Here is a 15,458-nt window from a genome sequence, read left to right as displayed (position 1 = left end):
ATTTAATTAAAAAACAGAATAAACAGCACAAATGACATTCTGCGTAATCGCGGATTAAACGAACGATTGTTGCTCGCTGTTCACGAAACAGCCACAAAGGGCACTGGGGATCATCGAGTTGCCTCGTGAACATTGAACCATAAATTCGAGCACAAAGAACGAATTCTGCACGCCAGACTGTAAACTTCCAAACGGTATTCCGTGGCTTTCAGCCTGCGCACTGAGGAAGAGAGAGAAAGAGCGGGAGAGAGAGAGAATAGTTCGCGGGAGTTTTTGTCCGAGTCTCGTCGTCGGTGGCGAAATATCTCATCGTTTGTCGGACGATTCCCATCGCAAGAGCGTCGGCTTTAAATCGCTGCAACCCTTCCACGAGAGACGGAAGAGAAATATTGTTACAGGAACAAAGATCGTTTGTACCGAGTACCGGATCCCAATTTTCTGCACGCCCCCGCCGTCTGCTTGTCGTTGAGGACCCTGAGGTGCGGCTCTTCGGGTATGCAAGAGTTACGATTTACTTGCATTAACGAGAAATACGGCAAAGATAATATTGCGGCGTTTTAATTAAAAAATTTACAATGTATTATCTATACATTTTGTTGAAATATATTATATAGTTTGTCACGTTACATATTTTATTATATTATTTATTATATATTTTTGACGTATTGTCTCAAGGGTGAACTCGAGTGTGCAGTTGACGTTTCGGGGAGGCTTATGCAACAATCCTTTCTCGATTGTACAGGAATGTAACTCGGTGTTCTTTGACGTAGAACGATGCATGCAGTTCTACCGAGGGTAGTTTAATCTGTCCAAGAGTACTCACTTCGTTGTGCAGGGGTGCGTGTTGCACGACATTACCGTCTTCTCCGGCCGACTGTTCCCATCGCAGTAGCTGTCTTCTACGACACTTTCGTCGAACGTTTTGCACACCGCCATCGCTACCTTGAAACCTATTAACGTAAAACCGCAAACAAGGAATTAACACTTTGATATAACGGCGTGCAGCTTGCAGTAAATAACGTGAGGATTACAAATTACTTCTTAGCCATTTATCTTTTAATCTACTTTATTATCTTTCTTTCACAATGTTGATTTAGAAATTCTATCATATGAAAATTTTCATACAAAAGTATGAAAATTATAATAAAAAAATATTTACTATGTTTAAAAATTTAATAATAAATTATTGGATGTCTAATGAGCAAAATGTCACAGTGTAATCAAAGATTGTTTCATAACAAGAGTTTTATGCATTTTTTGAAAAGTGTAATCCAGAAAAACGGATGGTTCGGATCGATAAATTTTCATGCGCGACATCGCAATAAACTGTCGTTTGTGCAGTTCCTCGCATGGAGAAATATAGCTAAATTAGCTCTGTAATTACCTCCACCGCAAGACTTGGAGCAGACGGATATCGATTCCAAACTCCAGGAGTATCGCGATTGGCAGCTTGATCCATTCCCTCCGCACACGCCACACGCATCTGTGTTCTTGTTACTACCAACTCTAAGGTCGCAGCCAACCTTCTGCAACAGGAATCCACGCTCGATTAATGAAACACGTCTTCCATATAATGGACCTTAGCCGGCGTTGTCGTTATTGCTCACCGACATCGTCAGAAATAAATAACTTTCTGCCTTGTTAAGGCGGTTGACACGCGTTCATTTTTGTCCCATCACTCTTAATTCGTGTCACCGATAAAAAGATGATGAAAGAGTAAGATAGTTAAATTAAAGTCGTTTTATCCATAAGTGCCACATTTTATCCACATATTTTAGCCACAAACTCCCTATAAATGGATGTATCTTTGAAGCCCCATAAAATCGCAACATTTTTAAAAGCATTTCAAGAAGCAATATTTCTGATGTCGCTTGCGATGCCAGAGCTGACGTACATACATATATGCTCAATCGTGAAGGAATGATTTAACGTACGGAAATTCGATTATAACACGAGGGACATGGATTTCTTTCTCATCTAAAATTTTATCAGCTCGAATTCGCGGATTACCGGTCGACTTTCGTTGAATGCAAAAATTTTTATGACATTTCATCGGCGACTCGAGTCCTCGCGTCGCATTTGTAATGTCGATTTCCTATTCACCCGACGCGGAAAAATTTTCCTGTTTCGTCGGCGACTGGGCGCGTTTCGTAGCGACATTCCGAGGGCATTAAAAACGTTGACGAACGCTTTGGAGTGTGACGTCGAAATTCGCGCGAGGACGGGAAACACCCCGCGAAAATTCGGGATCTTCGAAGTGGGGAAGGGTGGCGCAGACGGGTGGAGGAAAACGGGAGAAAGGGAGGAGACGACGTTGACGTCGATTCGTGACCTGGCTCGGACGGCAAACTGATTTGTCATTCAGGTTGCATGGAGGTTTGCTCGGAGGTCGGGGAGTACATTATTCATCTCTTATCCGGTGCGAGAGAAGAGTGAAGCAAACTGGAAGACGAAGGTGCAGGCGAACGAGCGAAACAGGACACGCCGGGAGGTGTCGAGCCGGAAGTAGTGGCGGGTTGGCGAGTAAAAAGGAGAGGGATGCGAGGGTCAGTATAGTTCGCAGCCCATTTTTTATTTTCTAATTATTTTGCGATATAAAGCAGAACTCTTGCTTTTTTTATGCTAGAACTCTAGAACTTTTCTTAAAGAAGCGGGAACTCTAAGAAAAAAAGGATTTCTAAAAAATGGGCTGCCAACTTTACTGACCCCAGTTCTCGTATAGTTCCGGACATGTACAATGCCTTTCCAAAGAGTTCTGATAGGAACGATTAGAAAATTAAAAAAAAAATTATTTCGCCCAAAGAGTGGACGTTTTCGAATTTACCAGTGAGACGCTGGTTGATTTTCGAGAGTTCTGCTTATTCTAAAACAGTTCTCGTATAGTTCCGGACATGTACAATGCCTTTCCAAAGAGTTCTGATAGGAACAACGATTAGAAAAGTTTTAAAAAAATTATTTCGCCCAAAGAGTGGACGTTTTCGACTTTACCAGTGAGACGTAGTATTACTTTTTCAAAACCAGAACTCGTCGGATTCGGCTGGAAGCCCATCTTAGTATGTCAGGTCTGCGTGTTTTGGGGTATATTAATTTATTTAAAAATTGTATAACAGTGATAATACATGGAACTCTTCAGGAACGTCTTAAATATGATTAGCATTGTTAGAAAAATATGTTTTCAAAACTGGAACTCGTCGATTTTGCCGAGAAGCCCATCGAAACTTATATAATTTCTGCCAAAGTTGCGTTAATTTCTGTTTTTTATTTAGAACTTTGTCATTTTTGTTTATACTGGTGGGGGAACTATCAGGAACTCTAGTATTAATCGAGATCTATTCGAAATACTGGTTGAAAATCGATTTTCGTTATGTGGGCTTCCAGCTTCTCCGTGAAGCTGGAAGCCCATTTTTTATTTTCTAATTATTTTGCGATATAAAGCAGAACTCTTGCTTTTTTATGCTAGAACTCTAGAACTCTTCTTAAAGAAGCGGGAACTCTAAGAAAAAACAGGGTTTCTAAAAAATGGGCTGCCAACTTTACTGACCCGGGATGCGAGCCTAACGAGAGATCCTTCGTACGATCAAGGGCGCCGGAGAACGCTGAGATAATCCGAAATTTCGCGGAGTGGTCTGCGACGTGAATAAATCGTTCCTCCCGATTACGCGCACTTAAGCGTACTTAGACGGAAGCGAGGAGACGTGAATGCCGGAGTGAAAAACAAGGAAATGATAAAATCGATACAGAATGATGTACGATTCGTTTTCCGGACTGTCTAAGCGCCCCCCGCAAGTATACGCATCTACTATCGAAGTCTCGATTGAGGTATTCATCTGTGCGACGATTATCGTGTCAGCAAACCCTTAATGTACTCATCTGAATCGATTCTGCTACTTATTACGTAATTAATTTTCCCAAGTTTTCTTCTGCTCATTTTGTCGAATAACACATCCTGCTTTTCACTCGTAATCGCTTGAGTTCTTGTATCGCACGAATCCCCGTGCATGTCACGTACATTCGTATTTTCTTTTACATAAAATCCCACCCGTAACGGCGTCGCTTCATGAAATCTAGACATCGTCGGATGAAAATTGCGCGCTAAATTCGGTCGGCGCGACGTTCTCCATTTCGGGCCAATTGACCGTTCGATTTGGCAGCAGAATCGAAATCGGGCTCGATTATCGTCCAAGTTCCGGCGAAACTCTCTGCGAAATACTTCCATTAAACATCGGTGATCGTCATTCGGCGCGAATTGCCGGCGGTTACGGGCGCAGTTTTATTCCACGCGCCAATGCCGAGGCCAGTTTAGACAGGTACTTTATTTTCGCGATCCTGAAACGAGACCCGCCTCTCTAATAGTCGAATTCGGCTTCACGCGTCGGAAAGCTACGGTAACGCGAGAGCAAAAACATCCGGAGGGGTAGGATACAATCGCTGGATTGTCGTGGACAAAGCGGACTGAAGGACACGTTTTCATCGAGCAGCGCGAGCCGCAGAAAAAAGCGCTCGACGTACTCGCGTAAAGATCCAATCTGCGACCAACCAACTTAATCACGGCGGTTCTGACATCTAAATCGTAATCGGCTTGGCTAATCAATCCACCGAAATAATCCGCGATACATCTCTTTTTGTTCGCCTGTCGCAATTATTTCTTAATGCTGAAGCGTAGCGTGGTGGACGGAAACAGGAACGAATAGGAAACGGACGACTGTCATTTTCGTACGAAAAAAGATAATAATGCGTGGGGAGCGAACGCTTTAGCCCGTGCTTGTATAATCCGGTTTATAGTCGTAAACCATATTTTACATCACTCTTCTATCGGTACGGAAATCCACCGCCGTGAAGGCGTCGAAAAAGTTCGTGGATCAACGTCCGTCAGATCGGACGCCGCATCCGATGTACACGTGCCAGAGATACAAAATTGAATTTTGCACGAGGGTGAATTTGGGGAACGATGGAACGAAGCGTTTTCGAATGATCAGGCACACCACGCGAGGATTTTCTACGTGCCTCTATGCAAAGGCCGAGAAGACGGGGATGGCGCACAAATGCGCGCGGAAGTGGAAATCAATGATGGAACCCGATAATTGAAAGGCAGGGTCATCGAGGCAACCGGAGGTTTTCTCTGGGTAAACAAGTCCGCGGGAATGAGGATACCGTTGGGTGTGAGAGATGAAATATCGTGGGTCTTAACGGAGGCTCCGCCGATCTCCGCCAGCCTTTTCCGGTTTTGCACAAATAATCGCTATAATACGCGACGCGACAAAAATACGAGACGGTAGGATTACCGATATCCTTATTATATTGTTGTTGTATGTAAATGTATTGTATTGTTGCTCGATATCATGTTATATTTGATGTTAATAATGCTGCAGTTTGCGCAAAAATATCATTACATCTCAACACGATATGGTTTAAGCAAATATATTTTATAATTTACACATCACGGATATGCGTGCACCTCTCATCTCGATGTTTTATACATGACAATGTTAAAGTATTAAATCATTTCACTTCCATGTAACGCAAAAGACCTGTGCATATATATTTATGCGCTTTAGCATTGAGATCAACATCGAAATCGAGATAATTTTATTACGAGCTTCACGCAAATGCGAAAGCTCTTCAATATTCTCGGGCTGAAATCGATTACTAGGTCAATACATTCCATCTCCATTCAGACTAAAATATCAAAGAACTCGGCGATGGAGGGGCGGGAGGGCAAGAAAGCCGATAATTGCCACGCGATTTTCCGCGCCGTAGCGATCTCGTCGCGCAAATTTACCCGGCATTCAATTATTCGTCCATGCACTCGAGATATTCTTGTTTCTTTGATGGATATTTGTCCCTTTAGGGACACAGCAGCACGGCTTCAGCGAGATTCTATTCGATGTTCCATGTACCTTCCTGGTCCTCAGCAATCCGCTCCTCGACCCCAACCCCTTCTCTACTCTATTAAGATATACCCACCCACCCATTCTACCAACCCCGCACCATCGCAGCCCAACTTCTCTTCCCTTGCCACTCGTTTCTCTACCTTTTAACATAGTTTCCTTGAGAATGGGATTTGCAGAGCGGAGAAAGAGAGGCTTAACCCCCGGTGCTTTATTCGCCGTCGTGTTTACACCGGCACGATGAAATCCATTGTGCATCCTATGCAGGACTGTGCGCGGGGCAAGCAGATTCAGCCCTTTCGCGCTTTTCACACGTGTATCTATTATGTAGTGTGTGCATTTTCTCTTGATATTGGATGTTTGAGTATGAGCCGCGAGCGGAAAGCGCTGTTTCGATCTCGGGTTACATGTCGATGATGCTTTCGGTAATAAACGATCGAAAATGAAAGAGCTTCGAAGAAAATCAAGTTCCCGAGGGGCGGAAGAGGGGGAAAAAAGAGTCGGAGATAAAAACTGGAAAAGGGCAGCGTAAAAAGACGAAGCAGGCGGAACTGGAAGCAAAATTTTTGTTCCGCGTGACTTTTCTCTAGCGCTTTCCTTTTTTGTGCTGCAGCATTAATCTTAGTCGAACCTCCTTGCAGGAAAGTTGCAGTTTGGCTCCGAAATTTAGATACAAAATTTGATAAGGTATTCCCGTATACCCCGTTTAAAATATTCCTGCATTTTCGTGCAGTTTGATCAGGACTGGGAGTGTCTAATTACTATTCATTTCGAGAAGGAAGAGGATAGTTCCCTCTCGCTGTAAGGAAGCACCGATGGATACTTAGCGTGATTTTCATAACGAAATTCGCAGCAATATGCTGTTTCTCAAGAAAAGCGTATATTCTCTAGAAACCCCCTCACCTCGACCCTTTCCAATTTACGTACACATATTCAATTTTTGCACAAACATTTCCTTCAACAGTTGGCGGAAATTAAAAGTTGTCTGCATTGAAATAACCGAAATTATAGAGAACTGCTTATCAGAACTCCAATTTTCGGCGAGAATTTCGAACGTCGAAGGAACGCACGCGTACACACGTACGCTTATACAAACACACATACACAGATCTACGATTCTACGGAACGTCGGAATGGAAGAACACTAACGTTTCGCCGTGCTGGCGATGATTCTCGTGAGGCCCGTAATTTCTCAAAATTCACCCTTTCCGCCATCAAGGAGGCAGGAAAATGATGAAATAATTTCGTATGATCAAAGATAAATTTTAACGAGTGCGCGACGTAATGAAAAAGCCCGGTGCGTCCATCGGACGTGACCGCAGCGAGACACGGCATCTTTAATAACGCAAAGCCAGCATGCGTTTACTGGAGTTTGCTTAATGCTTAATTACGTGGACTTCTCTGCTGATTAGATATTGTCCCGGCGACTGTCGCCAGCGAGACGCCGTTATGAGAATCCGTTAATTATTTCCCGGCATACCGCGAACGCGCTCTCCTGGCGTTATTGTTAATCCGATTTCTTTCTGGTTGTTGCGGCGGTATCACGAGTCCCATTTAATTTAGGATCAAAGAATTAAGATTTTAATGCCGCGTCCTGGGTTATATTCGCACGCGCACAAGAAATGTCTAATTCTCACGCGGATAAAATTTAGAAAAATGAAGTATAATATATTTTTTAATATTTTTTAAAATAATTGTTCATGTGATTAAACGACGAGTAATGTGACATGAATTTTAATATTAATTTAACAACAGCCGTTATATGCATATATATATGCTATATGCATACATACATACATATATACATACATGTATATGTTGGTTATAAAAAGTATTATAATTTGGTATTTAATTAAGCATTTAAATAGATAACTCAAACATGCAAATAACCATTTGGAGTGTATTATCTAAAAATAATTTAAAAAATAATTAATTAATTTAAATAATAAATGATAATTTTTTATGAATTTAACGTGCAAGTATCTCATTAAAAGTTACCAAAAAGTACATATTCATAGTTTATTAGATAAAACAGATTGATTATTTAATACTGCGCATTATACTATATTCTCTCTCTCTCTCTCTCTCTCTCTCTCTCTCTCTATATATATATATATATATATATATATATTACTTCTTTTATTTACTACTGTATTCCAGCTAAAAGTTACTTATTAAATTTTTTCAATTAGCACAATTATACCCTTTCATATATTACAAATTATATGTTTCCACATAAAAAGATAATAAATGTACTTTATAATTAACTCGCGGGCGAGAATGGCATTATCGGATTAGATTATGTCACAATAATAATCGCTCAACATGGGACAGAGAAAAATATAGAACTTCTAATCCGGATCTCTTTTCTAGGCCAATTGCAATAATTGCGAACGTAACAATGCTCATATTTATAAAGTACAGATAAAATATCCAAGCTTCGATATCTCGCCCTGTGGTATCTCACCTCTGCCCGGCGGCATTATCGTGCGGTATTACGCCGGACAATCTTCATCAAGCTACCGCAAGATATGTGTTTGCATACGTGTGCATATACACACACGTGTGCGCGCGCCTGTGAGACGTAGGGCAAATTAAGTTAATGGATGATGAGATCGCGGTCTTCTCGGCGCGCCCACATTAAATATTGGCGAACATAGTCGAGCAGTGCCTGAGGCTGACCTGCGTTCGCGGATTTTCCTGCGATGCGAGACGTGCCGTGCTACCAAAGCCAACGAGTTGCGAATGCATTTAAGGTACGAGAAAAGGAAACGCGCGCCTGCATCCGCGACGAGGTGTCGACATCCGAGCGAGAAGAGAGTCCTCCTCCCCGAGAAGAGCCCGGCCCGAAGAGTTTCCCCGCTAAACTCCAAGAAGTTTCATCTCCCGCGCGAAGTTTCGACAAGAGCCGTGGCGATTGCGGCTAAATTCTTAAGTAACGCCCGGCAGTTTAATCCCCGGGCTTAATGCCAGCCTGGTCCAAGTATTTGAGGACGCTGCTTATCTACTTAATTAATAATTTCGACAGATTCTTCATACCGACGTCCGCGTTTCCAGCGCGGCAAGGGCACGGCGGAGAATAGGGAAGAGGAAAGAGTCACTAGGGTATTTCGATTTTACATGCCCGCGGAAAACTCATGAAACACCCGCCGCAATCCGCTGTCGCAACTGCCACGAGCGCTTTTTGATCTTCGATTAATTTGGAAATATTCGTGTCATATATATTAATTATCGATAATTCAATATAATTTGTATTCATGTTAATATACAATTAATTTGAAACATAGCTTTCGCGTGTGTGGACGTAAAGGTTACGCTGGCATTTACAGTTTCGGGTAACGTTTCGGCGGTATTATTCGGTTCACACGGCGAATCTTGATTAATTAATTGAGTAATTATTCGATCAAAATTACAGATCGGATTATATCGATGTTCAAAATGCGGTGACCAAGCTAACGGCGAATTTAATATGTAAATTCCCAAGGCATTAGGTAAACCCAGATCAATTTAACAATGTAAACGGTTAGTTAAATGGATTAATAAATCAAAATGTAATTTTGACGCGAACACGTCATTATCTTGAGTTATTTACGCTCCGCACGCATTTTCGTACGTTTTCATATTTGAATAATCTATTTCTACTGCCTGCAAAAATATGCATTTACGAGAACAAAGTCGATAAATTCCACGATCGCGGAGTAAACATCGAGTTAAAGCTTTCAGCAAGATGATGTTGCCTAGAGAAAGCCGAGATTTCGTCTTCTCTCTCTCTCTCTCTCTCTCTCTCTCTTTCTTTTGTCTTTTTAAACTTCTACTATTTTAGAACTTTTGATACTACGAAGTTACCGCATGCTCTCTCGCATCTGTTTTCAACTGCCATCGGTGAATATGCATCAATTGTTTCCGCGAGAAAAATGTGGTCAACACGGAAAAGATCGCATTCCGTAAAATCTCGAATGACTTATGACTTAAGTCACACGCGGGACCGTTTTCCTTAATGCGCCTTAATGTTATTAGCTAAATTGCAGTTGAATTAATGGGCTCTAAGTATCGCGTTGTATTTCCATAATTAATGAGTAAAGGCTTGCCTCCACACATACATGCACGCATGCATATGTACGCGCACGTGTTGATCGATCGACAATTTATAGTGACTGACAAGCGACGCACTGTACCTATCGCTTAATGCCCTTCGCACCTAACATACTGCGGTCTGCGCGTGACAGAACCATGGTTCCCGATAATACCGCGGTTAAGAATCGATAATTATCTACGCCCACCGAAATCGGCGGAGAATTGAAAATAGATACTTCCAGCACGGTATTATCCGCCCGTTGGTTAACACTCGATTCTACACTCACTTTAATTGCAACGTTGTAATCGCACTCGTAATTGGAATATGAGAGATGGGAATATATTTTGGACAGAGATTAATTTCCAACGTGATTTAACTACTGAAACACACGCTACCTTGCGCTCGCTGCATATTATAATTCAATTATAAAACAGAGAAATGTATGTCCATCGATATCTTGCATCGTGAAATTTATTACAGCTAATTTGGCGTTTTTTTTATTATTATATTATAACATTTATTATTACAAATTTCCTATTATTACAATATGTTCGACAGTCTTATTTGTACGCGTGGATCATTTAAACGGATTATCAGACAATATGATTTTGGTAGAATGTCAAGCTCAATTTGTGCAGCTATTTAATAAGCGCAAAACAATGCCATTCATAAAATAGCTGTAATATACGCTCTTTCTTACACAAAATACCGTGTCGTGATGGACATTCGAGAGCAGCGAGATAAAAGGGTCGAATAGGGTTGCTTTCGGTTCAAGCGTCGAAATAATGATCGGGGCACAATAAGCGCGGAATAATGACGTCACGGTTCAGATTCGATCCACCTGCCTATCCTAAAGCGCACGACCTTAAAGTATAATCATTCTCATTCCCCCGTTCATTCTTTTTTCAAACTATTTTCTTATTAATTCCGATTCGTCAGGCCGTTGGAGCGTGCAGTCCCAGTGCAATTTTCACCATGTGATAGATTTATCGAACTTTCAATCTTCAATCTTTAAGCAGCTTCAGCGGCAATTAATAATTCACGCCGGACTTCAAATTGATTTAACATTAAAAAAAGGAGTACATTAATGTTCAACGAGCAGTGTTGCATGGCAGGAAATTTCCGCACGATTTTCGCCGAGCCTTATCAAGTCGGAATTTCACTTTTCGATAAAAATGATCTTACGCAATGCACACATGTGCAATACAATACAAACATTACACGTACATATGACAAGCAAAAGGATTACACTCACCATGCACTCGCCGCCGATGCACACCTCCGTGCCGTCCGCGTAGCATCTTGTGCCGTCCTCCACCTTGTCCGCCAGCTGTACCACTATCGCCTCGTCGCCATCGAACTGCAGATTGTCGGTGGCAATGTCGTGTGGCAACGTCTTCCCAATAGCCGACGACACTTCCTGCCGCGAGCGTCTGACGCCGTTCTCCAGGGCTTGCTCGCCGCGGCAGATCAAAGCACAAGGCCTGGCCGGATCGTGATGCGGGTACCATTTGAGCAGTTGCCCGCTGTACGGCGCATTGTCGAAAGAGGCGCATTGTGCCGCGCGAAAATCGCTCGATTTCCCGCAGGGCTGAAATCAGAGGGAAGAAGGAACGCGTTCTCAGAGGCGGTCTCATTAAGCGTTTCTCTACGACGCCATTACGTCACCATTACGACGAGTTTCTTAGGAGGAAACCTGTCGTTCCGTGACGGTGAATGAGCGTTTTACGTTCCGCCAGGACGTATCCGGGATAGATACAGGCAGAAATATGTACGACGCTCGGCGTTTTATTCTCGAGGAGAGATTGATTTTCTCACGAAAGACGACAGGTCGTTGGTATCAAGTTTCGGGATTTCTGTGAAAGGTCATTTGGGAGGAAATTCCAATAAAGTTTGATCTTGAAGCTTCGTTTCACTGGCTAGCACGACAATTGTGTCAAATTCGCTTTCTCGGCCTTCTTCCTCTTTTGCGAAAGCAACCTTCTTTTAATTACAAGAATTACTTGTCCTCTCGTTTCCTTCCTTACGTTTCTATGGTGATAATTCTATTAATACATGGGAAAGTATCCTGCTATATGGGGTCATGCCGAAGCCGTTGCGTGGAGAGCAAACTTTCCAATTCCACCGAGCGGCTAATTAGGGCAAAATCATATTCCATTTATACTTCTCGAACTTGGTTTGAGATAGCGGATCCAAAGTGAGGGATCGATGCCGGGAGAGCCGGGAGTTACCATCGCAAAAGCGCGCCCGCTAATTATCGTTATAATTAACGATTCTACAGTTGGACCGCGATATCTCTCCGGGGCATTTCTATCGAACGTTTTCGCCTCCGTGAGTTTACTTCACTTTTCACAAAGTTACCGTACAATGTAAGTTCTCCATAGAGAAACGTTCATTATTATCTCCTCGTTACTCGTCTTATACATTGTGTTTTTTTTTCATGTACCATAAAAGAGCAAGATTTTCGAAATTTTATTCCGTGATATTTGAGCGTATCGATACGAAATATCGCTTTACCATTCTTCCCCCCCCCTTCTCCTCAATGATTATTTTAATATTGTGCATAAAACTATTGCATATGTGTAAACCAAGCGTAACGATCTTTATAATTATCGTTATTATCGGTATATCGGTAATATAATATGATATCTGTTACTATCAAACGAAAAATTGTATTACACAATCCTACTGCAATATGATATAACGTAAATGTGGTTTTTCTGTAATGTTACGTTGCGCTGCATCAATTTGCGATCAATAACAGACACATAAGACGCACATTTTGCTTACAAAAAGGTCTCAGAAATGTACAATTAAAAAATCAATATTCATTAATTAAGTCTGTTAAAATAAAAGTAATATGGATTCCTCTTTAGATTTTTAAAAATGCAGAGAACCCACTAATTATCACGTTACTTCTGAATATTGGCAATCGGCAAAATGAAGGAAATAAATAAGAACACTTTAAGGATTTTAACTTTGAAAAATTTTAACTTTTCAAACTAATAAAGAAACAAGCAATTCTCATTCCCTCTGTTTATTACTCATAATAGCACATTGTCACAGTATCATATCACATTTGCATTCCCATATATTTTTTGTTACACCAAATTACAGGTAATTCAGATTGAAGTAAATAACGGCGATTAACTTCTCCTCCCGGCGAGAGGATTAATTGTGGTCAATTGTACGCACGGGGGAAGCGGGTAGCACACACTTCTGGTAAACGACGTGCTACGGCGTGCTCGGAACGCGTTTCGCATTTGCGCCGGGCACGCGGTGATCATTCGCGGCGTCACGCGGCGCGTCACGACCCCGTCCGCGGTAATTATCAAATTCAATGGAAAATAAACAGGTGCGAAGCACATTCGCGCGCTTACGAGCTCCGAGCAGAAGCTGTAACAGCGAGTGACCCGGTGCACGTGAAATTTACACGTTACGTTCGATATGACCGACCCGGTTTCGACCAGGGAGGTGCACGACGCACGGAGGGCGAAGATAATGTAGCTAAACATTCGCCACGCTACCATTGTTAGGAGCACTGTTTGTTGTAATGAATTTGCCGGCAGCGTAGTAATTAATTAGCGCGGATCGGCTAGCCGCAGAGTTCAGTTTCAATTGGGTCGACGCATATTCCGACGCGACGCGCTTAGTTTACGCGTCCGCTTGCGCGCGCGAGCAACATGTATTGCAGTTATGTTGTAAGATATCCGCTTATTGCGGGCACCGCAGCGAAACTATTTTCGTAATGAGCGTAATGCGTAATGAACTCGCGGCAAGCACCGCGCCGCAGCGATTTCTATACGCTTTCATTATTGACGCTTTTATAATACGTTTCGATGATTGGATTCAACATTTGCATTTCATCCCTGCGAAGCTTCGATCGATTAAGCGATCTGCGGAGGGTAGTTTTCACCCATCACTTTTCCGTTCTCGTTTTCCCTGAGTTTCAAAATCGACCCCGAATTCTTACACGATCGCGGAATTATTCGCACGTCGCACGGACGCAGACTGGTAGTTTCGTATCGTTACTAGTGTTACCACTATTTCCCTCTCAGCCTTGATTACTACTAGTTCGCACGAACGTGACAATTCCGCAACTTGCTGGGTTAGTTCGCTGTGTTGCAGAGATGATCTATAAAACAGTTTGCAGCTGTGCGGTAATATCCCAAGACATTACTCCGGCCGTTGTTGTACCGTTGCTATCCATAACGCAATTACACATGTTACGCGCATGTAAGTTTCTATGCATATTGAAAGAGAACAGCTATCAAATCGGAGAGGAATTATTTTATCACCGAAACCCTCGCGACGAAACGAACGTTACAGAGTTTCAAGTGAATGCTTAAAACTCGGTTGAAATATTAGATTAGAACGAGATTTAATTAAAAATCGCGCTGATAATTTTGGCAACGGAAAGAGACGTTTTCTTTCTTTTTTCGAAATCTAGCTCACTGTTCTTTGACGTTTATGCGCAGAGCTTCGTGTAAGGCGGAAGCGATATACGATCCCCATGGCATTCTGAATTCTTAATTTTCCGTCGAATTATTCATTCGCGCAAGCTTCTCCATGGGATAGGTAACCGGACGAGGAAAGTAAAACAGTACACACATGAATTACATATTACATAACATACATCAATTATATTAGGGCTCCAAACATTTCTGAAATAATGTGTATCCATACTTTTTTTATTAATAGTAAAATATCATACAATAAGTTTGTCATATTATTTTACCGTATTATAATAACTTACGGTATTATTTAAATCATGCAAATTATCACAAACGAGCTAACAAAAGTTAGCAAAATAATTTTAATTAATTTGTTATGTCAGATATAACTTTCATCTTTATTATTACACATTTATGCATAAAGGAAAATGCTTCTAAGTTAGTTTATATGTCATATCCCCGAGGCGAACATGCAACTTTATTGTCCTCGAAGGAATTATTATCAACTTTTCAATCAACCGTTACTCATTATTCTCGCGCGGTGTTAACATCTTGGCAAAATTCTTCAACTAAAGCAACGCTGTGAATAATTACTTCAGACATTTCGGAATTCAGAGAAATAAGCCACGCATTACGACGTTGCGTTCCGAAACGTTCACCAATTACACAGTTGACTCTTCAGAATAACGTATCGGAATCGCGTTCTAACGGGGTGCAGATTGGTAGGTCCGGAGAATGCCGTGAACTCTCCGGAGGACAGGGTCGACACCAAAGTAACACAGGAGGAAGAAACTATGCGCAACGCTGAAATGCTGTTGAAGACCACGGAAGCCACAGTGCAGAGTTTGACCACTGCTTAACAAGGAATCTCAACTACTCATTACGCAAAAGCGTTTCTACATCCAACGCTCTTGCGTCGATGGGGGTACCCATGGGGTATTCGCCAGATGTCTTGGCCGATTACGGAATCTCCTGCACACTCCCAATAGCGGATGCTTCGATAAGCGACACCGAAGCAGTAACACATTCAGATCGAGCACA

The 15,458-nt window shown here is 42.0% G+C and overlaps 1 protein-coding gene across 2 annotated transcripts in view; it reads right to left on the bottom strand.

Moving 5' to 3' along the window:
• LOC105276818 (protein madd-4) overlaps window positions 1–15,458 on the bottom strand; it is a 201,945-nt gene that overhangs the window by 24,292 nt on the left and 162,195 nt on the right. For both annotated transcript variants that reach the window (XM_011334745.2, XM_011334746.2), the window contains exons 5-7: window positions 11,219–11,554; window positions 1,385–1,526; window positions 824–950 (exon numbers count right to left, since the gene is read on the bottom strand). In XM_011334745.2, the coding sequence (XP_011333047.1) occupies window positions 824–950; window positions 1,385–1,526; window positions 11,219–11,554 (605 nt within the window). The remainder of the gene's footprint in view (window positions 1–823; window positions 951–1,384; window positions 1,527–11,218; window positions 11,555–15,458) is intronic.

The sequence above is a fragment of the Ooceraea biroi genome, chromosome 2 (assembly GCF_003672135.1).
Source record: "Ooceraea biroi isolate clonal line C1 chromosome 2, Obir_v5.4, whole genome shotgun sequence".
In the NCBI taxonomy this organism is placed as follows: Eukaryota; Metazoa; Arthropoda; class Insecta; order Hymenoptera; family Formicidae; genus Ooceraea; species Ooceraea biroi.
This window is presented reverse-complemented; position numbering and strand designations above follow the sequence as displayed.